This window comes from Tiliqua scincoides, chromosome 7 (genome assembly GCF_035046505.1).
Source record: "Tiliqua scincoides isolate rTilSci1 chromosome 7, rTilSci1.hap2, whole genome shotgun sequence".
Lineage (NCBI taxonomy): Eukaryota > Metazoa > Chordata > Lepidosauria > Squamata > Scincidae > Tiliqua > Tiliqua scincoides.
Genome location: NC_089827.1, coordinates 56,267,926 through 56,292,309, shown reverse-complemented (window position 1 = coordinate 56,292,309; position 24,384 = coordinate 56,267,926). Strand labels below are relative to the sequence as shown.

The 24,384-nt window shown below is 42.0% G+C and overlaps 1 protein-coding gene across 3 annotated transcripts; it reads left to right on the top strand.

Moving 5' to 3' along the window:
- Positions 1-2,675: 2,675 nt before the first annotated feature.
- On the top strand, positions 2,676-23,054 carry DDX17 (DEAD-box helicase 17). 3 transcript variants are annotated; one of them, XM_066633122.1, is made up of 13 exons: positions 2,676-2,986; positions 5,759-5,897; positions 7,649-7,748; positions 7,997-8,130; positions 10,066-10,131; positions 10,268-10,409; positions 11,213-11,373; positions 11,452-11,624; positions 12,045-12,155; positions 13,257-13,318; positions 13,749-13,808; positions 17,648-17,884; positions 20,078-23,054. In XM_066633122.1, the coding sequence occupies exons 1-13, from the start codon at positions 2,943-2,945 to the stop codon at positions 20,590-20,592; spliced, it is 1,944 nt and encodes a 647-aa protein (XP_066489219.1). In that variant the 5' UTR covers positions 2,676-2,942; the 3' UTR covers positions 20,593-23,054. The 3 variants fall into 3 exon arrangements, with proteins under 3 accessions (XP_066489219.1, XP_066489220.1, XP_066489221.1); XM_066633123.1 differs by lacking the exon at positions 17,648-17,884; XM_066633124.1 differs by lacking the exons at positions 17,648-17,884; positions 20,078-23,054 and adding an exon at positions 15,424-17,451.
- Positions 23,055-24,384: the final 1,330 nt, after the last annotated feature.

The window sequence follows — 24,384 nt, the reverse complement described above, 5'->3', positions numbered from 1 at the left end:
TGAGCTCTTTCAGAAATATGTTGGTTAAGCTTCTTTTTGTATCAAAATTAATATAAAAGGTAAATGAAAAAATGTTCAGGCTTTATAATTATTTACTGGGTGTAAACCGAGAATCCACTGGATTAAAACAGAAGTTTAATGTTTATGGTGAGTAAATATTTAAGAATTTTAATGCTTCTTTAATACAGGTCGTATCTTGTTATCCACCAGGGTTCTGTTCCACAACCCCAATGGATTAAAAAACAACAACTGAGTGGACACCAAATCAGTGGAAAAATAGCTTTAAAGACCCACTTCCGGGTTTCTTGCTCCTCCATTGTTGCCCCAGAATGCCATCGTATATAGACGCTATACCTCATTCAGCCACTAGATGGGGAGAATGCTGTTGGCATCCTTCAGTCTCGAAAGACTATGGTGTCACGCTCTGAATGGTGGTTCTGGAACAGTGTCCTCTCCAGAGCGCGAAGCCTGGGTAAAGTAGGTATGGAGGATAAACTGTTACCCATGCAGCAAATCCACCCTCTCCACGTCGCTGAAATGGTCCAATGGAAAGGCAGAGGCCAATACGGTTGGTTCCAGCGGCGTCGCAGGAGTTGCCAGAACATGACTGTGTTCAGCCATGAACTGCCTCAGGGACTCCGGCTCCGGATTTTGCCTCGAGGTTGACTCCTGAAGCCTTTTCCATAATTGGATGTAGCCACAAGGCAGTGGAGGTTTGGGATCAGAGTTTTCCTTCTCTCAGATGAGCTGCCTTCCCAGGCTAATGAGTCCCATCTACCCGGGGAGAATAATGGACTGAAATTATTCCATTAGATTCTATTAATTTGATTCCATTATTCACCCCAACTAGTGCCTAGATGCTGTAGAGTGTATATACCAATGCATTCTGGGGCGACAATGGAAGAGCAAGAAACCCATAAGCGGGTCTTTACAGCTATCTTTAACAGCCAGTGTAGTTTAACTACGTGAATGTAGGAAATTGAATTTTGGTGCTTTTTTTTCCTTGATAGAAGGCATTTAAAGGTGGACCCCCCCCCCCAGTGGCGAGTCAAATCAGTGAATGCTGAGGTCCCACCTCTATTGCGGCTCTCAGACATCTGAAGTTTATCATATGTGACTCATTGGAGACTGAGGCTCCTCGTGGGCCAGACTGGAGGTCCCTGAGGGCTGCAAGTGGCCCCTGGGCAGGGGTTTGGGCACCCCTGCCCTAGGGTGAGGGAACAAATATTCCCTTGTGGAGGCCTCCATAACTACCCTCCTACCACAGAATGCGGCGCACATCCAATTGGCACGGCTACACCAGGGCTAGAAAGTTGGATAGGGTTTGGCCCTAAGTTCCCAAACCTATTCTATGTACAGTGATAATTTAATTTTATTTTTCACATTTTTATACTGCCCTTCCTCTAAAGAGCTCAGGACGGTGTACACAGCTGCTCTCCTCCTTTTGTCCTCAGAACAACCCTGTGAGGTAGGTGAGGCTGAGATAAAGTGACTGGCCCAAGGTCACCCAAGAAGCTTCATGGCTGGGGAGGGGGGATTCTAAGTCCACCTCCCAAACCACTACACCACCCTGGCTCTTTACCAGGATAACAAAAGGAGAGAGTTCCTCTGAGCATATGCAGAGGGCATTTACTCCATGATCAGATCACAACTACAGTAATGCCTACATCTCTAGACACCTTTAAAAGGGGATTGGACAAGTTTCTGGAGGAAAAATCCATTACGGGGTACAAGCCATGATGTGTATGCACAACCTCCTGATTTTAGAAATGGGTTATGTCAGAATGCCAGATGCAAAGGAGGGCACCAGGATGAGGTCTCTTGTTATCTGGTGTGCTCCCTGGGGCATTTGGTGGGCCGCTGTGAGATACAGGAAGCTGGACTAGATGGGCCTATGGCCTGATCCAGTGGGGCTGTTCTTATGTTCTCTGAGCTTTTGGAAGGGGTGCTTAGAGCCCAATCCTATCCACACTTTCCTGGGAGTAAGTCCCACTGACTATAATGGCACTTATTTCTGAGTAGGCATGTGCTCTCAACCTGGAGCCAGGCTCTAAGGGCTGACTTTTCATTGCAGAAATGGGGCCACCCGTTTCCAGAACTTCCTTATGAAGAGCCACACAAGAAAACAGCCTGCGGCTCATCAGCACTGCAGTGCCAGGAAGTGGAGAGCGAGACCTTCCCAGCACATGGGCAGAGCTTATTGTCTCCCCAGCCGAGTGCCACCTCCTCTGCTACAGCAGGCCCTATTCTTGACACACAGCTACGCTACGGAATTCCCTTATTCTGCTGCTTCCTCGCTGCCTCTATGCAAGATGGAACACCTTGGCTTCCCTACGCAAAAAACAGAACCAGCGACGTAGGGCGGCAGTGCTTTCGTATCTCATAGCGTAACGTCTCCTAAGCTTCGCGGGAGATACGCGTTTTGCGCAGAAGGCGAAAAGTTGGCTTCCCGCGCAAACAGCGAAGACAGGCCTACGCCAGCTGTGTACGGCACGGCATTTCCTTGCCACGGCGCATCCCCTCCGGAGCGGAAATAACGTATATAGCGTTTGAGAATAAGCGCAGGCGCTCTTCTCCCCTCGGCTATTCACAGACGTGACTTACGCAAGCGCGAAGCAGGCGGCTAGCGTAAGAAGCGGCGAGCTGGGGTGAAGGCGGCCATTTTGTGTGGAGACTCCGAAGAAGACGGACGGTTGGGCCGCTGCTGGTGCCGTCGCCGCCCGCCTTCTCCCTCCGCTCAGCCCGCGCGAGCCTCGCGGAACCGGCTCCAGCCGCCCCTCCGCCCAAGGAAGCTAGGCTGCCGAGGCCGCCCCTGCAGGGCTGTAGCAGCGGCAGAACCTGCCGGAGCTGCAGCCGGGCCTGGTCGGCGCGGCCCTCTCGCCTCCCGCTTCCCTTCGCCCGCGTCGCTCTGCGCCAGGGAGGGACTCTTGCGGCCTGCCAGGATGAGAGGCTTCGGGGACCGAGGCCGCGACCGCGATCGTGGCGGGTAAGGAAGGCGGGGGGGGGACGCGTGTCTGCTCGGAAGTAAGCGCCACTATAGTCAATGGGGCTCACTCCCAGGTAAGTGTGGAGAGGATGGCAGGTTCAGAGCCCAACCTATGCGCGTCTACTCAGAAGTAAGCTCCATTATAGTCAACAGGGCTTACTCCCAGGTAAGTGTGGATAGGCTTGGAGCTTTACAGCCGAATCCTAAGCACCTCTACTCAGAAGCAAGCACCACTATAGTCAATGGGGCTTACTTCCATGTAAGTGTGGATAGGATTGCAGCCTTAGAACCCAACCTTATGAATGTCTACTCAGAAGTAAGTCCCATTATGGTCAATGGGGCTTATTCTCAGGGAAGTGTGGATAGGATTGCAACCTTAGAGCCCTATCTTATGCATGTCTACTCAGAAGTAAGTCCCATCATAGTCATTGGGGTTACTCCCAGGAAACTGTGGATAGGAGTGCAGCCTTGGAGCCCAATCCTATGCATGTTTTCTCAGAAGAATAGGATTGCAGCCTGAGTCCTGCCTGGGAGAGGAGGAAGGAACATGGCTATCAACTGACAAGTTGGCCATAACTAGGCTCCTGCGCAGTGGCATCATGATATGGGGTCAAATGTATGGATGGGGAGCTGCCTCATGGGGGACTAGGGCCCCAGACCTATCCCATTTTCCCATGCTGATAGAGCCTTGCCAGTGGGTTTCACACTGCATTCTGTGGTGGTGGTGGGCAGTTCTGGAGGCCTCAAAGTAAGCGAACATTTGTTAACCCAGTGGTTTTCAACCTCTTTTTGTCACTGCACACTGACAAGGTGCTAAAATGGTCAATGCAAACCATCATTTTTTGACAATTGACAAGACACACATTGCTGCCCCTGAGGGGCTCACATCCCCCAGTGGCCCTGCTAATAAATGACCTTCTTCCAAATTCCTGCAGCACACCAACTGCCACGACACCATGGTTGAAAATGGTTGCCTTAATTTGTGAGCTGAATTGCAGCTGCATGATGCTGAAAAATTGGATAGGATTGGGCTCTAGGAGAGGTAGAAATTTGGGGAGGGAATCACAGAGGTAGTAGCGAAGTTTCATTGTGGTTCTTGTCTCTGTCATTAGCTAATTAGAGGACCTTCTGGTGCCTTGTGCTGATGCACCCTCAGTTGTGGACTCCAATCCTGACAGACATTGCAGGCATTTTCACTTTACACAAGAGTACATTTCCCTTCTATGGGTTCTAATGGGATGGCTTTTAGAAGCTTATTGCAGTGCTTCCTCTTGTGGCTGTCGATGTCAGCCATTAAAAGAGCTTCCCAATTGTGTTATGAAGCTGCAGTTTCACTCTTTACTTTAGCGCCTACGTATTTTTGCTCAGTTGTGAGAACAGGAAGAGGGATTGTCATTTATGATGTCTGTTATCTGCTCCTAATTAACATCTCCTGTCATTCCTATTACACATATGCACACACAAGGAGTTGATCCAGGGTGCCTGTAATAGGTCAAAGGTTCAATTAATTCATTTGTCATTTACTAATTTAGTCACTTGAGCTTGTCCTGCAATCCGAAGCATGCTCACTTGGACTTGTCCAGATCAGGGGAAATTGATTTCAGTGTGTGTAACTTGCACATGCTTTGAAACTGCTTTCACATAAAATGGAGATCACCTGGCATCTTAATGTGGTTCATATTGAAAAGAAACACTTTCAAGTGTTGCTTTTCTGCCCATTATAGCACCAAAATAAGAATTGCTGTGAACAGCATCTACCATGGCAGTGGCCCTGTGGTAGCTGCCCATACTGATTCTGCTAGTCTCTTTAAATTAGCAGCATTCAGCATGGAGATCAGCACAGTTCCTGTGGAGCTTATTAATTTAGTATAACTGATTTTCAGTGATGTGAGCGCCTCTTTTTGGATATACACCAAGTCAGCATTCCTATATATTTGGAATTAAATTTAATTAAACTCAGTGGGGTTTACTTCTGAGTAGACATGTTTATGATTGTACTGTAAGGTTAAACTTGGTGGGACTTTATACTAAATCTGTATAAGATTGTGTTATTAAAAGTATAACAAATCATCCAGTGCCGGAGGATGTTTTAGGGGAGTGTGCCAGAATTATTGTTATGCATTTAGCATTTGGGATAAATATCTCAGAAAAAATAGGGGTTTAGAGTGGCTGTAGCAGCATTTTTTTTTTTTTGCTGATGGACAGTAAGAGAAGGGGCACCCTTTTTGTCTTTGGAGTTTTGGAAGTGGTTCATTACAACTTGTGTGGTCACTTTGGAGTTGGGGCTTAACAGCCGATATTCTGTAGTAGGCTTGGGTTTTCTGTCTTGGTCTAATAGTGTTGCAGGGGGCATTCAATTTTTCTTAAAAGAAATCTTCCATATTCCCTATCTTTGCTTTCCAAACCTGGATTTAATTAATTGCTTGAGGTAGTTTTGATTCTCTTTTGCTGCACTAGATAGCTCTACCTTGAATAAACACCTTGTGATATTTCCTGAAAATGGGCTGTTTTGTTCTGTACTTCTGTTCCCCTAATGTTTCCTTTTGTTCATTAATTGTTGGCTGGTATATTGTCTAGTAAAGAATGAAAGAGGAAAAGTTGATCAACACTCCCTTTTGTGTAACTTTAGTCATGTATTTTGAAAGTAGTTGCCACAGTGTCTGATAGTGTTTTCCTAGATAACTGTGACTGGTAGTCCTTGGGCAATTTACAAAAAAACAGATACTTAATTTTTTTAATACTCTTTAAAAAGTTATCCTATAACTCCTCCAGGTTTGGTAGTCCTCTTGCTCCCAAGAAATTTGGGAATCCGGGAGAGCGTCTTCGTAAGAAGAAATGGGACTTGAATGAGTTGCCCAAGTTTGAGAAGAACTTCTATGTTGAGCATCCAGAAGTGGCCAGACTCACTCCAGTAAGTTTTCTTTATTCTTTTGTCCTTGGCAATTTGGCAGCTTTCTTAATTTTAATACTTCCTGTTGGGTGCTTTTAAGATTGCAAATGACTAGAATTTCTGCAGACTCCTTTGTCAACATAGACACTATAATCATATATCTTGTCAGTGTGCTGCATACAGTTTTTGTTGATCTTTTTCATAATTACACAATTCTTGGAAATAAACCTACAGAAATTTATAAACCACAAACATTTACTGAGCCCACCTGCTCAGACATACTTATGTTAGCAGTTTGTAGCATATCAGTGATCTGGACTGTAGAGATAAGACTTAAAAAAAATCATAAATTGCATTTTGTCAAAATAATTTAAAAAATATTTATGTACTGCTTTTCAGCAAAAAGTATTTCATAAAGCTGTTTACATAACTAAAGAAAAAATTGATTTTTGGAATAAATTTAGTTTTGAAAGGATGTTATCAAACTATTATTGCTTAAAGATGGTAGAACTAGGTGAGTAGAAAAAGTTGGTCTAATTGTCATAAAAGTTCTTGCTGTTTTTAAGATGCAACTTCTCAAATCAGTTTTGTCTCTAGAAATACATGCTCAGCTAATTGTCTGGTTCATCTTTTGCTAGAAATTGTTTGAAACTGATGTACAGATAATAGACACAGGAAACTAGAATGCTTTTAGATGTTGTTTTTTTCATAGGGTTATTGACGGCTTACTGTGGGATGATAAAGCCTTTGGCAAATCCATACCTGTCTTTTGAACATAACAAAACGGGTTCATTTTTTATTTTGTAATCAAGGTAGCATTTATTGAAACATTGCCATTATGTAGAAATCTTAGAAAAGAGAAAAGTCAGGACAAAAGCCTTCAGCTTGCCCAGTAGTTGTTGAAATTACTCACAAGTCTTTGGTTGACTTGAGTAGCATGCAGGAAGCCACCAGCTACAGTAGGGAAAACCATTTGCTAGATTTTCAATTGAAATACAGATGGGAATAAGTTCTTGATGTAGGCAGCTTGCTACACAACCCTATGTGTGTCTACTCAGAAGTAGTCTACTCCCATGATGTTCAATGGGGCTTACCCCCAGGGAAGCATGTATAGCATTGCAATCATAGTAGTGTTTCATATTTGTGATTTTTCTGTCTCTCTTCACCCCAGCATGGCTTCTTTTCCCATGGCTGTAGCTGGTGTCTCTAATGCATTTCTTTTTAGACTTTGAGCCCTTTAGAGGCTAGAAATTATTTATTTTTGTATTGTAAACCACTTTGTGCACTACTTTTTGTTGAAAAGCATTATATAAATATTCTTAATAATATTGTGAAGAATGTGTGGAGTACAGTGAGAAAGTGTATCTAGTATGTTGAAAGACTGCTTCTGGAAGCTGGTTTGATTTATACTCTGGATGGTAATTGTAGAGGTTGTAGTTTTTTTACTTCCTATTTGGAGCCAGTGTGGTGGCATTTTGGACATGAATTCCAGTCTTTACTGGAATTAAAGTACTTGTTAGAAAACAGGCCTAATGGGAAGAAGAATAAGTCCTTATTGCATGGTAACAACATTAAGCACTAATAATTAAACATTAAGTGTCTTGCAACATTAAGTGCTATTAATTGGAGAACATATTAAGTGCCATATGTAAGATTACGTGGGACATAAAGGGGTCATCTTAATTACTGCCAATAACTTTTCTCATAATGAAGGAAGGTTATGTAATTGCTCCTTCACAAGGTTTACTTGTATGTTTCGCTTCTCTAAATAGTATGAGATTGAAGAACTGAGAAGAAAGAAAGAGATCACAGTAAGAGGAGCAGATGTTTGTCCCAAGCCTGTATTTGCCTTCCATCAGTGTAACTTTCCACGTAAGTATTCTGGGGCCAGTGAAGTACAGTTTTTGGGAGAGGGGCCATAGTCTTGGTGACGATCTTCTAATCAGATATGCATGACTCCAGAAACCTTTAACACTTAGCTTTGGGGAAAACTGCACTCTGGACCTAACAGTGTGGCAGAAATTTATTTTAGTAGAACCTGATTCACAGAGCAAGTGTTATATAGATACCTTGTTACCCTTCATTTTTTGAGTGTTTTTTTCTGTGTGTTTAACTTTCAGAGTATGTAATGGATGTCTTGATGGACCAGCATTTCACAGAACCAACTCCAATTCAGTGCCAGGGTTTTCCATTGGCCCTTAGTGGCCGTGATATGGTGGGCATTGCACAGACTGGCTCTGGGAAAACATTGGCAGTATGTATCTTTCATTTTCTGTCAGATAACTGTCATCTGTGCATCCTGTTCATTTTAAAATTAACTCTTTTTATCTTATGTTCAGTCACAAAGTAGAGTTGTCCAAGATCCATTTGTACAAATTATAAAACACATATTTCATCTAGTATCCTATCTCCTCCTCCCCATGTCACTTAAGAGATATACTAGAGTTTATCCTGAATTAGTGTCTTGATACTTGTGTTATGAATTGCTTCTGCAGATAGGATAAATATGTATAACAAGCTGAGGGGATGCATTTGGCTAAGTTTTTTTGCATTCTGTATTGTACGATTTGATCCTGTGTATGTTTACTCAAAAATAAGTCATTTCATTCATTGGGACTTGCCTCCACATAACTATAACAATGAAACCTTAAACTGGTATCTTAGAGCCAAGCAATTACTTGGATCCATCTCTTTGCTGATAACAGCAACTGCTGCACACAAATATGTTTAGGTTTTGTGGCATTCAGAAGCACATAATAAGTATGAGGCGCATGGAATTGTGACTGGATTGGATATGATGACTGTAAGGCATTCTTCACAACCTGTAGTTGAGCAACATCAATGTGAGGGGATCTTTTAAGAGGTACTTCTTACATTTTGTAGGAGGGCAACTGTCCCTACTCAACCTAGGGTAGTGTTTCTCACACTGTGGGTCAGGACCCACTAGGTGGGTTGTGAGCCAATTTCAGGTGGGTCCCCATTCATTTCAATATTTTATTTTTAATATATTGATGCTACCACGGTATGTTGAGTTCATTTGGGGAAATGTTATAGACCTGTACTTTAACAAGCTACTACACATATTCCTTTAACAATGCTAGTAAATGGGACTTACTCCTGTGTAAGTGCAGGATTGCAGCCTAGGATTGTTAAAAATGATTCTGCTTGATGATAACACTTCCGGTCATGACATCACTTCTGGTGGGTCCTGACAGAGCTTCTCATTCTAAAAAGTGGGTCCTTGTGCTAAAGGAGTGAGAACCACTGGCCTAGGGTGTCTTGCAGTGGCTGAGTGCTGGTGTCTCTCTTTAGATTGTGATCCTCTTAGGGACAGAGACCCATCTTTTCATTTATTTAACTGTGTAAACAGCTTTATGGACTATTTTCTTGAAAAGCAGTGTACAGTACATCCCCTACTTAAGTACAGGTTAGATTTCAGGGCTTTGTATTTAAGTGAAAACACATGGTTCTTGCTGGCCCAGAGCTTTCACACCTGCACACCAGCACCACTGAAGAGTATCCTGCAATTGCCCATGCAGCCACCCGTAGCTTGGGGAGACTGTAACTTGGGGAGCCAGTGTATAAATATTTTCATTGTGTCAGATCAAATCAAGGAGATTTTTATTTCCTTATACCATAGAATAGCCATTTTCAACCACTGTGCCGTGGCACACTGGTGTGCCGGGAATGGTCCCCAGGTGTGCCGTGGGAGTTTGGTGGAGGGTATTTATTAATAGGACCATTGGGGATATGAGCCCCCCACCAATAGCAAGGTGTGCCTTGTCAATTGTCCAGAAACTGATGGTGTGCTTTGCAATTTTAGTACCTTATCAGTGTGCCATGAGACAAAAAAGTTGAAAATCACTGCCATAGAATACAAAGATGTGACAGCTTACAGCAGCATCCTCTGCTTATCAGATGAGCATGTCTGTCCTCCTTGACTGCTTGTAGGTTGAAGGAGCTGTTGCTTCCTTACTCTTTATACCACCATAAATATTTTGTGTGGTTTAATGGTTGGAATCCTGAAACCTGAAGAGTACAATGTGTCCAAAGATTTAAGGGTCATAAGAACTATGCTGATCTATTGGGGTGTCTCATGCATTGCTTTTCCCTTCAGCTGTTGCCTTGATATACACTGTAGTTCTTGTGTCTTCTGATAGATATATATATATTTTTTTCTTGGTTTCAGTATTTGCTGCCTGCAATTGTTCATATTAACCATCAACCATACTTAGAAAGAGGGGATGGTCCAATTGTGAGTATCATTTCGTTGTTTTCTGTGTACTGCTTTGACTGATTCCACTTGTGGCTCTTGAGTACTTGAGTGATGGCAGTTGTGTAAGCACAGATTAAGTTTGGAGTGGCAGCACTAAAAATGGTTTCTTTTGTAGTGCTTGGTTCTAGCTCCTACCCGAGAGCTGGCGCAGCAAGTCCAACAGGTAGCTGATGATTATGGTAAATGTTCAAGACTGAAGAGCACTTGTATATATGGCGGAGCACCGAAAGGTCCTCAGATCAGAGACTTGGAAAGAGGTAATTGATTGTGGGCTTGTGAAGCACAGGCTGGTTGTAGCAGACTAACTTGTGCAACTCTAATCTGTCCATTGTTCATTAAAATCATCATTTTCCTTACTAGAGAGTGAAGGATGAATAGTAGAAACATGGTTCTTTGGACTGAATCTTGCCTAGACAGCTAGTCATAAAAAGTGTGTAGACGTGTAATGCTGTTTGTGACTACATATGCATAATATAGGTAGCAGTAGTGAGGCTTTTCTTTAGAACTTGAATTCATCTTAAATACCTTCATGAAGGGGAAGATCATTGACAGTTTTCATTAAATAACAGTATTATGAAAAGACTATTGCATATGAAGTTCTATTTTTAAAAAATTCTCCAGTACTAACTCAAGTTGTATTGTACATCTAGTATCTCCACTAAAAGTTTTGGAGTTTTGAAGAGCATGGCTTCACTACAAGCACAGTATGAGTAGTGAGTGTGTGCTGCTTAGTTAACAGTTTGGGGTAGAGCTGTGGCTTGATGGTGGAACAGCACCCATCCCTTGCTCCACCAGGTGGGGCAGAGAAAAATTCCCATCAGAAACTGCCAGTCTGTGCTGTCTATAGTGATCCAGATGGATCTGATTATAGATACTGATCTGATTTGGTCAATATATGTATAAGTATAGGATGAATTATCCGTTATCTTAGATAACTGTAACACCTGTTGGATAACTAATATGGTGAAATCTTAGGAACAGGGTGTGGAAACTTGGGTGATTGAATATTTAAGTGACTTTAATGCTCTCTCCTATTCTTTGCTCCTGGTATTTCCTGAAGGTGTTGAGATTTGCATTGCTACACCTGGGCGTCTGATTGATTTCCTGGAAGCAGGGAAAACCAACCTCCGCCGATGTACATACCTTGTACTTGATGAAGCTGATAGAATGCTGGATATGGGCTTTGAACCACAAATTCGTAAAATTGTTGATCAAATTCGGGTAGGCCTTTACTATATTAGCTTCCTTCAAATTTCTATTTTTATGATTATCACCCAGATAACACATTCTTCCTCTCAGCCTGACAGGCAGACTCTAATGTGGAGTGCCACGTGGCCAAAGGAGGTTCGCCAACTTGCTGAGGACTTCTTGCATGACTATGTCCAGATAAACGTGGGGAACTTGGAACTCAGTGCCAACCATAATATTCTGCAAATAGTGGATGTGTGCATGGAGAGCGAAAAGGACCACAAGTAAAAATGCTTCTATACTGCCCTCAATTTCTTACATGCTGGAAACCTTATATAAGAGTTGTATTGTTTAAGATGAGGCTGGGTCTATTCAGTTGTTCAGTCAGAGCAGTTAACCATGTATTGAGTTTTGTTTATTTTGTTTTCTTCCTTCTCAATGAGTAATTCACAAAAAGAAATTCAGAATCTAGTTTCGTGCACTCTTATATTTCAGCTGTGGTTAAGATGGAAAATCTAAAACTAGTCTCTTTGTCCATAAATAATCACTGAACTAGAAAGCTTAGGATAGGTGTTGTACTATTTAGAATGGATTGAATGGTATCCAAAGAACCCTTTTTGCTCACCTTAAAAAAAAAAAAAATAGAATCAACTTTCTTGTGTATAATTCTCCCTTTATTATTTTATTTTTTGCTTGGTAAATAGATTGATACAACTGATGGAAGAAATCATGGCTGAAAAAGAGAACAAGACTATTATTTTTGTGGAGACAAAAAGGCGGTGTGATGACTTAACTCGAAGGATGCGCAGAGATGGGTAAGTCTTTCAGTTCTTATTTGAAACAGTGTATTGCAAATGAAAAGTGTGCTGAATTAAAGCAATATATTATGCTCTTATATAGAGTCCTTTTGGGAGAAGTTAAATGTGTTCACTGTTACAATATTTATATTGAAGCTGTTTTTTTTTATAAAAAGAAACAGCTTTACAAGAGAAGATCTTGGGGATGCAAACAGTACAGTGGCTGATTGAAACTTATTAAAGACCTTGAGTAGCTGAAGTGAAAGTGGTGCCTGAACAACAGTGCACAAAGTAACTAAAGTGTGGTATTTTAGTCATACTTTAATTTAAAAATAGTCTGTTTTGATTCGGCTGCAAATACAGTGAATGGTGTGAGTTGGAAGTACATTCTCAATAAGTTGATACCAGAGAAAGAGAGAGGGGAAAAATCCCAAGTGATGGCAGCAGGCTGAAGGTTTCAACAAATAGGCATATATCTGGTAGAGGAGATGCACAGAAGTGTTCAGAATCTTTGCAGACCTCTTCTGGTCTCTGTGGGCATTTTCTCTTTTTTCATTTGTAATTATGTCCTGGCTATAAAAGTAATGGCCTGGCTGCCTGCTTGAGAACATAATGAATGAAGAAACCAGGGTCTAATGATGGTAAAATGTAGTTAAATTGGTTCATTAAAACAGTTGTCAGTAGGAGAAAGGAAATTGTACATACCCAAAGTCTTATTCACATTTCCTTATTCCCTGCAGAGCAATATTGTCCCATGGGTATTTTTGTCATGTGTCCAAAAGGCTCTCATGATTTGGCTTCTGTTTCTTGTTCCATCCTAAAATCACTAAAACTTTGCTTTGTGGCCCAACCCTATCCAACTTTCCAGCCCTGAAGCAGCCATGCCAGCAGGGCATGCAGTGCTTCCTGCAGTCATGGAGGCCTTTTCATGGTAAGGGAATGTTTGTTCTTACCTCAGGGCTGCATTGCAGCTGCATCAGCACTGGGAAGTTGGATCAAATTTGGCCCTTGTTCACTTAAATCCATATGAATTTGTAGTTAAGCTGTATTGTAAATGTTTATGTTTCTGCAATTTATACATACACTGTCTAAAACTATTTGTATTTTTATTTTCGGTAGTTGGCCAGCTATGTGTATTCATGGGGACAAGAGTCAACCAGAAAGAGATTGGGTGCTTAATGGTAAGTGTTAGGGGAACTTGTCTGAATTACCAGAACACACTGCACAATCCTTTGCATGTTTACTTGGAAATGAACCCCATTAAATTCAGTGGAATTTACTCCTAAAGAAATGGGTACAGAATTGCAGGCTTGGTTTTACTCATGAGTGGTGTGATTCACAACCAGCACAATACTATAAACCTGTTAGCTTCCTGTATGAGTTGATCATGTTTAACTTTTGTAAATGTTAGTTTCTGAACTGAAACTTACATTTAACTACTTTCTTGAAGAGTGTCCAACAAAGGGGCATTATTCTTAGCTAGCCCCTGAAAATTAATTTCACACAATCCTAACATGGGTCAATGCTAAGATTTCAAGCTTGTTCTGGAACCATCAAACTTATTAACACAAGTTTTTGTAACTCATAATTGTCTGGTCGGTTCTGTTTCAGAATTCCGTTCTGGAAAGGCTCCTATTCTCATTGCTACGGATGTTGCATCTCGTGGGCTAGGTTTGTACACATGGGCTCTGCTGCCTGCTTTTCAGGTTGTTGCTTTAGTTTCAGACACCTTTTTTTTCCAAAGCATTTTAAAGCGTGACTTTCCCCCACATGTGTAATGCCTTTTTTAACATTGATCTTTTTTTTTCTTTCATATTCAAAATCTCTTCCTGATCCTAACGAACAGGCTTTGGTCTGCAGCAAGGCCTAGGCATGACTAATCGCTTGCCAGTGGGGAGAAGAGACATCCAATTACTCGACCCAATCATTCCACCACATCCACCTTCTTTCCTGCTCCAGCTTTGTGGCTGGATGGCTAGGCCTGGACTGCATCCAATAAGTTGTTGGTTGGAATAATTCCAGAGAAAAGCAAATGTCTAAAAATGCCATCTTCTGTCCAGATGCATTACTAATGTAAATACATTATTAATGTAATTGCTCGTTTAACCCTCTTAGGTAGACGTCCCCCTTCTTCCAGTCATAGCACAACTTCACACACATGAACTGTGTGTGAGTTTTCTTTCAACAGTGTAAAAAGAGTTTCTTGTGGATGCTTGAGTTAACAGCCTTATTCAAGAGGATCTATCTGTGTCATGATTGAACTCTGCATCTTGTACAATGTTACATTTTCCCATATCATCAGATCTTAAATATGGAAGAGGCCACTCCTGGGTGCCGTTCAGTAGTGGCTGACCCACTGTGGCAAATTTTATACCGAATCAATAAAAATAATCCCTCAAGTAGTTCAGAGGGAGTATCCTTAACGTGTTAATGTACTGTCACACTCGGTTCTTAAGTACTGAGAAAGTGGCTTGTGCTCAGTAGCTCTTATGCAACAACCATACTAAATTGGTAGCCTTTACTCACATAATCCTCATTCTCCCACCCCCAATCCCTAAATTGTCCAACACTTCTCTCAAGTGATGTTCCCATGGATTTCAGTCTCTGTCCTCTGGGGTCATGTCTGGATCTATGCAGGTAGAACTTGGGCCTGTTAGGAGAAGGGATGAGGCTAAAAACCTTCCCCCCCTTTTTTAAATAAAAGATAATGCTGCTTTCTCTAGCAGTGGTCTTTAAACAGGCTTGCTGTGTGCTGGTAGCTTCTTTGTTGTGCATCTTGCCTAGACACTTAAAAACAGTCCTTACAGATTTCCCCAAAACAACTCATTTGGATACTAGTTAAAGAAAACAGTCTCCCCGTTCTGCCTTCTCCACTTCACTGAGGCTGTGGGGAAAAGGTACCAGAGTCTGTTTCTTGTTACGAAATAACATCTTGGCTTGTTTTGGGGCCCAGAGTTTGCTGCTTTATCAAAGCATTATACCTAACCAGCAAACCTCTGGACGAATTCCTCCAAGTTCCTGGAAAGTGAAGGCTTCTACCTAAAACATAGAACAGGGGCACGCACTTTTTGGCCGAGTCACCAGGGTTTTTCCCTCTTCTCAAAGGAATATTGGTCTCAGAAAGCTTCTTCCAGGTAAGTTGAGTCCCCCGTAATGGCTTCTTTGTGAATTATCCCCAAGAGAGAAGACTTCCCTCTGCACTGTTCTTTCATTAAAAAATTTGGTTACACTTCACTCTGTTAAAGTCAAATCATTAAATTTCTTTTTGTTTGTTTTTCTTTAACAGAAACTTTGATATCAGCTGCAGATCACTTAGTGCAGGTCTGGGGACATATCTACATTGGTGGTCGAAGCAGCTCTAGATGATCGTGTTTGCTAGGTTCTGCCCCTCCCAGTTAATGTTCAGCCATTCAACCCTTTTCCGGGGGCATCTCACTGGGTATGCATCCCCAGATAGCCAGGTTTCATTTTAGAATGATTCAGAATCCCTCTAGTTCTTTGGAAGACAGATTTTAAGGAACATAGTTTACATCAGTGCAAGCTAGATTAGAAAGTTTTTTTCTCTCCTTTTTTACTGCATGTTTCTTCTGCTGCCCCTCCTCCCCTTTAGAGAATGAGGATCTGAAATACACCTTTCTAAGGTGGAAATTGTCCCCTGCCCATCTTTCCTCCTTTATCTTGTTGCTCTCCCCTGGATTTCTATTCATTGATACCTTTACTGTTAACTGACAGAGTCTCTGCTTTCTAACAAGAAAATGCTTCCTGGTATTCATTATGGCTACTTTGCTAATGGATGTACAGAATGGGATTGGCTGAAGCCACATAGCCTGCTGTCTGTCAGACTCGAATTAAACCCTAGCTGTGAAGATGTGAATGCACTCAGTCTACCCTTACCCAACACTTGCCCTTTGAGATCTTTGCACCAAGGACCCTAGCTGGAGACTCGCGCTGCCCCTGTGAAATCAGCCTTCTCACTTTTTGGTGTGATTCAGGACTTTGGAGTCTGGAAAGATTGAGGAGCCCCCCCTTGCTGTAATAAGAAACAGACATATCACCCCTTTGCCACTGCTACAACCCACTTGTATTTTTGCCCCCTCCCCAATCCTTCTATTTGAAATTGATGCAGTCTGGGCAATAGATGCAGCCTGACCCTTTGAATGTCATTTTTAGCACCTTCATTTTTGACAATTGTCCCCTATAAGCCCTGTGAGGGGACAGCAAGCGTTGGAGGACCTGAAACATTTGCGTGAGCCCAGGTTCTCAGGCGCTTGACAACCAAATGGGGCTACAGAGAAGCATCTATGCCAGTTCAGAGCGAGCGTGTGTGGGGACTTCTCGCTGCCATGGAACCTTGATGCATGCTCCCCGCGCTCCAGTGGTCCCGTGTCAGAAGGCGGAGTTTTCGAAAGGAGGCCGCCAAAAATAAAAGGCAAAGAGACGGGATCGGCTGCAGCGATTTCCCACAGGAGGAGGGAGTGTGCATCAGTCTGGTAACAACAGGGAATGTTTCTCATTTTTAAAAGGAAAGTCAATCTGTGTTTTATCTTGGATATATTTTGAATATTCTCCTTAAAATGCAGATTTTTTTAATTTTTGGGGGTAAATGATCTGTTAACTTTAAATGTAAAACTGTTTTTTCTTAATATTGTTTGGCAGGCCTTTATCATAGCATTATACAGTTTAGTTTCTGTCTTCTACACACCTCTGAAATATCAGGTGTGGTCAATGACTGGGAAAGTTTTCATCTGCTTTATTGCCTTTGTTCAGGATGAACTACAAATAGTCTTAAATCTAAAAACCTCAGCAAGGATGGACTTAGTGGTGCAATTAAATGTTGTTATGGTGCTCGTTTAAAGGAGGAGTATTGCAATAATCTAGCCACCTACTAACCCAAACTGACAGGTTTAATCTCTGCCGTCACTGGGATATCTTTGGATACTGGGAGGGGAACAATGTCAGCTTATGACTACAAATCATAAAACATGTTCAAAAAGCTTTGCTTTTGAGTTCATTATTGGCAGGTAAGTGGACTTGGTGTGGCTGGACTTTGTAGACTTCTCCTAACAGAGTTAAAGGCATTTGGCAGTGTGTTCTCTCTCCCTCTCTCATCCAGTTCGGTTTGCGGTGTCTGAAAAGACTGTCCCATTTGTTTCTTCCTTGGTTTACGATTGTGAAATAAAATGACCTGAATTCAACAAGTCAGTGTTCAGAGAGCAACGTTGTGTGAATGTGTGTTCATGACGTGCACACAGCAAAGGGTGGATGAATTTGAGAGGAATAGTGAACCACATTCTGAACAGCCACTAAATTATTCCTGATGGGCCCATCTCCCAATTCAGCCTTCTGTTCTGTTGGGAAGAGTCTGTACTGTCATTATTCCTTATGGTTACTAACTTATTTTTTTTCTCTTGTTACTGTCACTTGCATTTGTGCTCCCCACCTTCTGTCGGCATATCCTTCCTCCACTGCCCTCTCCTCAACCCCTCACTGTGCTTTGGTTGCCTCACAAGATGTGGAAGATGTAAAGTTTGTGATAAACTACGACTATCCAAACAGCTCAGAAGATTATGTGCACAGAATTGGCCGTACTGCCCGTAGCACCAACAAAGGCACTGCCTATACATTCTTCACACCCGGAAATCTGAAACAGGCTAGAGAGCTAATCAAAGTGCTAGAGGAAGCCAACCAGGCCATTAATCCGAAACTGATGCAACTTGTGGACCATAGAGGAGGTGGTGGGGGTGGAGGTAAGATTTTGATGCTCCTTTGTTTGTCTTTGGCAGTAGCTATTCTAAATGGGTAGTTGTCAAGGGCTGGAGTGATGCCAGTATCGGCTGGGTTCCAAGAAGGATTACAGTGGTAATTGGAACACTCCTAAGGCACTTGTGGTCATCTTTCCAGTTGCTGGGATAGGTCCAGTTCATCTGGAACCTTCTGTTCAGATGCTCGTTCCTGTGCAATGAATCTAATTTGGGGGGGGGGTGCTGTGTGTTTGGGTCGGTTCCCTTTCTCTTATTTGCCCTTTTATCTGCTGAGGAATATGTGTCTGTATCAGGCTTGCTTGAGCTGAGAATGTCATTGACAGTTCCAGCTGCAGTCATCTCTCTGTGGCTCATCACGTGTGGGTGGTGCTGTGTGATTTTAAACTTGTATGGATAACCATTGGGGAATTGCCCTGATCACATGTCATTACTCCCCATGAGGGGTAAAGCATGAAAGAGCAGGCAGTTAGGGATCCTTTCGGCAGCCACTTTATCCTAATAAAATTTGAAAGTGGACCTATACTGAACAGAGTTCCAAGGTTTTTAGGCTTTGACTGCCTAGCCACTCCGGTGCTGCTATTTGATACTCTTTGACGATTCTGCCATCTCAGGTATACTTGGCTGTTGGCTATCCATGATGGTTTCTGCTGTATTGTTTGAACTTTAGACAGTCGTATATGTTGGGATAGGAGTTGATAAAATGTATGTGAAAAGTATGGATAAAGACCAAGAATATCCTCATCCCTGTGTCTCGTCATTGAAAGCTTACTAAAGGATATCTTCAGCCTAGGTGACAAATCTTCAGAGGGAGAGGGATTGCCGTGGCAAAGAACAGTCGCCCAGAATGCTGTTGAAAAAATGTGACTTTCAGAGCACAACCTTGGTTGACTGTTGGAATTGAAATAATATGGAAGGCAAAAACTCTTCACTACACATTTGAAATGCATGTTGGTGCTCCCAGTATTTTGGTCCTTATTCACAGTAGTGTGCTTGGCATAGACTAGAAAACTAGGAGCTAGTAGGAGTTCAAAATGTGGCAGAAGGAAAGGTGGATGCTGAAGCACAGTATGTACCTTCAAAACTATCTTAGTTATTAGAATTTATATAGAAAATAACGTTTGTGTGTTCTTTTTTTTTAAGTGCATGTGAATGGTGTGTGGTTAAATCTATAAAGTATAGGCCAAATTCATAGTATTGAGAATAGTTATTTGCTGCTTTTCATTTAAAAAAGAAATTGCCAAGGAGTTCATAGCAAAAAAAGTGAAAACTGTTCCCAAAGCGTTTTTGTCCTTAAGGGTGAAGAAAGACACCAAGTAACTATCAGCAAACAGATCCAAAGACTAAGAAATGCTTCAAACATATAACTGTAAAAATCACATCCAATAAGGTTTTTTTTAGTAAACACCATTTTATATGAAGATTGCATTTTATAGAACTTACTATAGTTGAAATGTGCGTCTTATCTGTAGTAGCTTGCACAGGATTTACAGTCAGTTCTTGTTATCCACTGGGGTTAAGTTCCTGGGAAACCCAGCAGATACTGAATCAACAGATACCAGATTAATCATTTGAGGTCTGTGTAGTTAGGGCAGTGGTTCCCAAACCTGGACTGCTGGAAGTTGGTTCCCCTGGAACCAAGAAGTCAATGACAGTGACACGGAACATGTTGCACAGTGATGTCACCATTTTGCGTTTAGAGGCCTAGCATGAGCTTCCAGACAGTGGTAAGAAAGTCAGAGTAGGCAGGAGGGATTTTTGAAGCCCACGGTTTTTTCCATGCTCCATCTGTGCCCACCATGTTGAGAACACAGAACTTCAGAACCACTTCTATTCATAGCTTTCAATGTTTGAATATCTCCATAAAATCTAAAATCCCCATGAATCCCTTTCTTGATTAATACTTGCTCAGACATCTAGCACTTGCAATTTTCTACTAAGTGTTTATAGTTTTGTTGGTTTTTTTAAAAAAAAGAAAATTAGGTCTTGAAATACAGAGTTCAATCTTGGGGTTATAAGATGTGAAAAGAATTGTCATGTTATGCAAGCATCCTCAAGATGAGTTGGCAAACACTGTTGATTCTAGAGTTGCCTGCATGGACTTGGTAGAAGCCAACTTGATCTAGGAATGTTATATTTGAACTTGACACTGCATTAAACTTTTATCATATATCCCACCAGGTGGTCGTTCTCGTTATCGTACAAGCAATTCATCCAACAATCCTAATCTGATGTACCAGGAGGAGTGTGAACGGAGGCTTCGGGGTGTTAAAGATGGCAGAAGAGACACAAATAGTTTCCGAGACCGTGATCGTGGTGATGGCTTTGCCAATGGAGCCAGCAAAGCCTATGGTAGTGCATATGGGAGTCCAAATTCTGCTTTTGGGGCACAGCAAACCCAATATGGTTATGCCCAGGGAACCTATGGAGCTGCTGCTTATGGTGCAAGTGGCTATGGGGCAGAATATAGTGCTGCTGGCTATGCTGGAGCCAGCACTGCCACTGCTGGGAGAGCCTCACAGAGCACCACCCAACAGCAGTATGCAGGGATGGGCCGTTCGGGCCAGCAGCCACAGCCTCTCATGTCGCAACAATTTCCTCAGCCTCCAGGCACTAGCGTGATGGGCTATATGGGACAGACTGCTGGCTACCAGTATCCACCACCTCCTCCACCCCCGCCCCCTTCACGCAAGTGAGATCACTTTGGTTTACTGGTGACCAGTCCAAACTTACAATTAATAACCTTCTCTTCTTCCTTTTTCCTCGCTTCTCCATTGTGATATTCCCCCCCCCCCCAAATGCAGGTTAGATGTAGAGTTCACCATCCAAATTCTGCCCACAAACAGTGGTCTGCAGTCCACATTATGATTTTATTTTATTTTTTAAATTAGAATTGACTGGAAAGCTGATATCTTTTATGGACATACATATTTTGGCTTTGCATGTTAGGAAATCTGGAATGATTATTGTCTCTTTTTTATGAAAATTAGAGAGACTCTCCAGGGCAGATAGTCCCAGCCCAGTTGTCACTGTGTCTGAGGCTTGTGTATGAAAACTTGCTGCAGAGAGGGCAAGTACTCCATGCTGTAAACATCATGAAAGGTGGTGCTAAAGAGTGCTCCCTTCTTAGCAGAAAGTGATAGGTGGCATAGCTTTTGATTACTTGAGCTGAATTTTTTTCTTCTACAATGAAAATTAAACAAGTCCTTGGATTTTGGCATAGGTGAATTTTGGTAAGAGTCTAGATCGGCTCAGCTTATGGTTGTTCCAAACCCCCAACCTACTTAAACATAAAAATAAGCCTACCATTTTGGTTAATATTTCTGTTGCTCCTGGATGCCATATCAGCCCTTTGGGGAAGGGATGTAAAAACTGAGTGTTGGAGATTAGTGGGGTTTTTTTTGGCTGTAATGTATTTTCACCCCAGTTTATATTACTAGATAGTTAGGGTGTTTTTTTTTAAATAAAAATAAAAGACAATTAGATTCCCTGTGGCTCTTAAATTTCAGTCAACTAGATTTCATGCACTCATGTGATTGTGAATAACTTGCCCCCAATTTCCAAATGCTGAAGTGGAGCAGAAGGTACATAGTAATCAATCTCCATTAACTTGGTGTGCCTCTTTTAATATTGCGAACCTCTTACTGGGCAGGTTAAGAATCTCACTGTACCAACTGAATGATTCAATTTTTCTGTCTCCAGTCATAAAGGTTTGTTTGTTAGCCTAAAATTAATCCCAGCCTCTCTTTGAGGGGGAAAGTGAAGAGTTGGCTGATCTCTTGAAGTTGCATTCATACCTGAACTGATTAGGGTTTTCCTTGACTTTTGAGTGTCTTCAGCTGTCTCTTGCACTCAGCTTTTTGCAGGTAGGTAGCATCTTAGACAATTTTAGGAAAGGATGGAACTTCAGTAAATGCTTTTATTCAGTCTCGTTGATTTTTGCAGGCTGAGATAGGTTTTAGGTTGGAGGTGGGTGTGGAGATGGGATTCTTCAAGTACTGGCTTTTGTTTTGTGACTATTAGTAGAAGAGTTGGCAATAGTTGATTTTTTGGGGTAGCGTATTTGTCACGTTCAGATAACATGGCAGGAGATCACGTATGTATTGATTGAGAAGCCTAATGTATGTGCTTTAGTGTTGGTTGCCTTATTTTCTGTTTGGGAAAATGCATATTTCAACCAAATAAGACGGCCCAAGTTATTTTATAACAATGTGGGGCTGGCTTATTAAAAATGGATTTTATATTTATGTTCCTCAGTTGAGACAGGATGGGGAATGATGTATCATTTTTGTGTCTTCATGCAACATACAGGTAGGTTGTCAGCACAAACTGAGAGGGGGAAGATTGCCCACTTAAATTTTTCTTTCCTCATTTGACTTCCATCATCATAATTGGGATATTGGAAGTCTAGCAGAAAGCTTCAGTACTAAAAAGATTGGAAATCAACATTCATTTGCTGAACACTGACTGATCTGTGTGTGTATCCTGCCAAGCCATTTTGAGCTATCTGTTAATGCAGAAATAAATCTACAAGTGTAGGGAATGTGGGGAGAACACCTACTGCCCCACTATTAAAGAGATTTCAGGACAGTCAGGAATGCTGCATGGTCTTCATCTGTCTTCAGCAACTTCTGCAGACATAGAATAGTTGTGGATCTTGCTGTGCTTTCATAGTTGTTTGAAGACAGCTGCAGCTCAGAGTCTCTCATGTTTAGTCAAGAGTTTAACCAACCACTGAGTGCTCCATGGCATGTACTGCTACTCCTGTCCCACCTGGTGCTGCTTGGTTCCACGTACCAGCTAAAGAGCTTGTTGGCAAAGTGGTCATGTCCACTGTTTCCTAGTGAACATTGTGGAAATGCCAATCCCTCATATCTTCCCTTCCTAATAAGTTACTATGTGGGCTTTGTTCAGTTGAAAGATACAGACTCTGAACTTCAGAGGCTTTTGGGGTGGGATAAGTGCTCTGTTTGAACCCTTACTGGTATTTGAACACATTCCTGTTGTATTAATGAAGACTTGAATGGAGAGATTCATAGCTCTGTGGTGTTCAGGCACAGCATACTAAAAAGCTATGTTACTATTAGTTTGTAAATTGTCCTTTTGATACCATCTTGTTTTCTTTTGTAGGTATGAATAAAACACTGTTGTCAATAAAGTATGGATTTTTGTCTTTAATTTAAAAGGCACAACTATTTGGTCATAATATGTCTGATTTGCTCCCAGCTAAGATATTTGGAAAGAATATGCCTAACTTCCATATCCTGTGCAGCAAGGGCTGTGATTGCATAGGAGGGAATGCTTTTGAATGTCCATAGTAGGCCCACAGAGCACTGTGTTGCAGAGTTGGAATAAAAAGAAGCATGCCATAGAATATGTGTTAAAATACTTTTCCTGTAGGTTGTGAGTACAATTCTGAGGTTGAGCTGGGCCACCATAAGACCCTTATGCCAGCCCCTGCTGCCTCCCCCCTCCCGCCCACGCAAGAACTTAGTGGCTCTCAAACTCTCCCAGAGAGTTTTAGAACAGCTGCCTTACTCCAATTTGCACAGTATCCACCTCACCCTGTGCTGGATACAGTGCAGGCCAGCCAGCGTGCCTATTCCAGCACAAGTTAGGATTGGGCTGTGTATATCTTAATTGGGTTCTTGACACAGGTATCCATATTTCCCCAGTGGTTCTTTAATTCCCTAATAATAAACTGGGGGGAAACTTATAAAGATACAGATTGTTTGAAACTAACTCCAAGCTAGAACAGAACAAAGGTACTGGATTATCCATGTTTGACAGATATATCACTCACTAGGCACAGCTTAAGCAGAGAAAAACAGTTCAGAGTTGGTAAGACTTCTATACTCTCTCTTCATGGTATAGGAAGCAGCAGTTGCCAAGACCTACATTAAGGCTGCAATCCTGTGCATGCTTACTAGGAATAAGTTTGTCAGACTTTCCTCACTTACAAGAATTTACTTCTGTGTAAACACAGAATTGTTCTGTAAGAGTATAATCCATACTGGTAATGGAATACAGCCTAGTGAAAGAAAGGGGGGAACAGTGTTTCTGTGCCTCCCCGTGCCATATTGTTGTAACTGAATTTCAGTGTTGTTGAAATTAGCTGTTTTTGTGTTAATTAATCTTTTAAGAGTCTACACCCAATCCTATCCCATTTTTCCAGCACTGATGCTGCCCCAAGGTACGGTTAGAAAAGTTTCCTACTTTGAGGATACCTCTGTGACTCTTCTCCCACATGCCCCATTGCCATGGCTCCATCAGCACTGGAAAGCTGCATACAATTGGGCCCCTAGTTACTTACTAAGCAGGGAATTCCTTACAGGCTATACAGGCTCATTGCAGTAGTCTCCCAGTGTTTAGGTTATTAGTCAATTGCTACAGCTTGTAACTCAGCACTCCAAACACGGCCGAGGAAGGCATCAGACATCCTGTTGTGATGGGCTGTTAGTGGAATCACAGCAAAAATGGTGTTTGAG

What these genes read in the sequence shown, in the direction of transcription:
- DDX17 (XM_066633122.1), top strand. Translation starts at nt 2,943, where the DNA reads ATGAGAGGCTTCGGGGACCGAGGCCGCGACCGCGATCGTGGCGG. An exon ending in TGTTGCATCTCGTGGGCTAG is followed by an intron (nt 13,809 to 17,647) that starts GTTTGTACACAT and finishes TTGCCTCACAAG; the next exon opens with ATGTGGAAGATGTAAAGTTT. An exon ending in AGGAGGTGGTGGGGGTGGAG is followed by an intron (nt 17,885 to 20,077) that starts GTAAGATTTTGA and finishes ATATCCCACCAG; the next exon opens with GTGGTCGTTCTCGTTATCGT.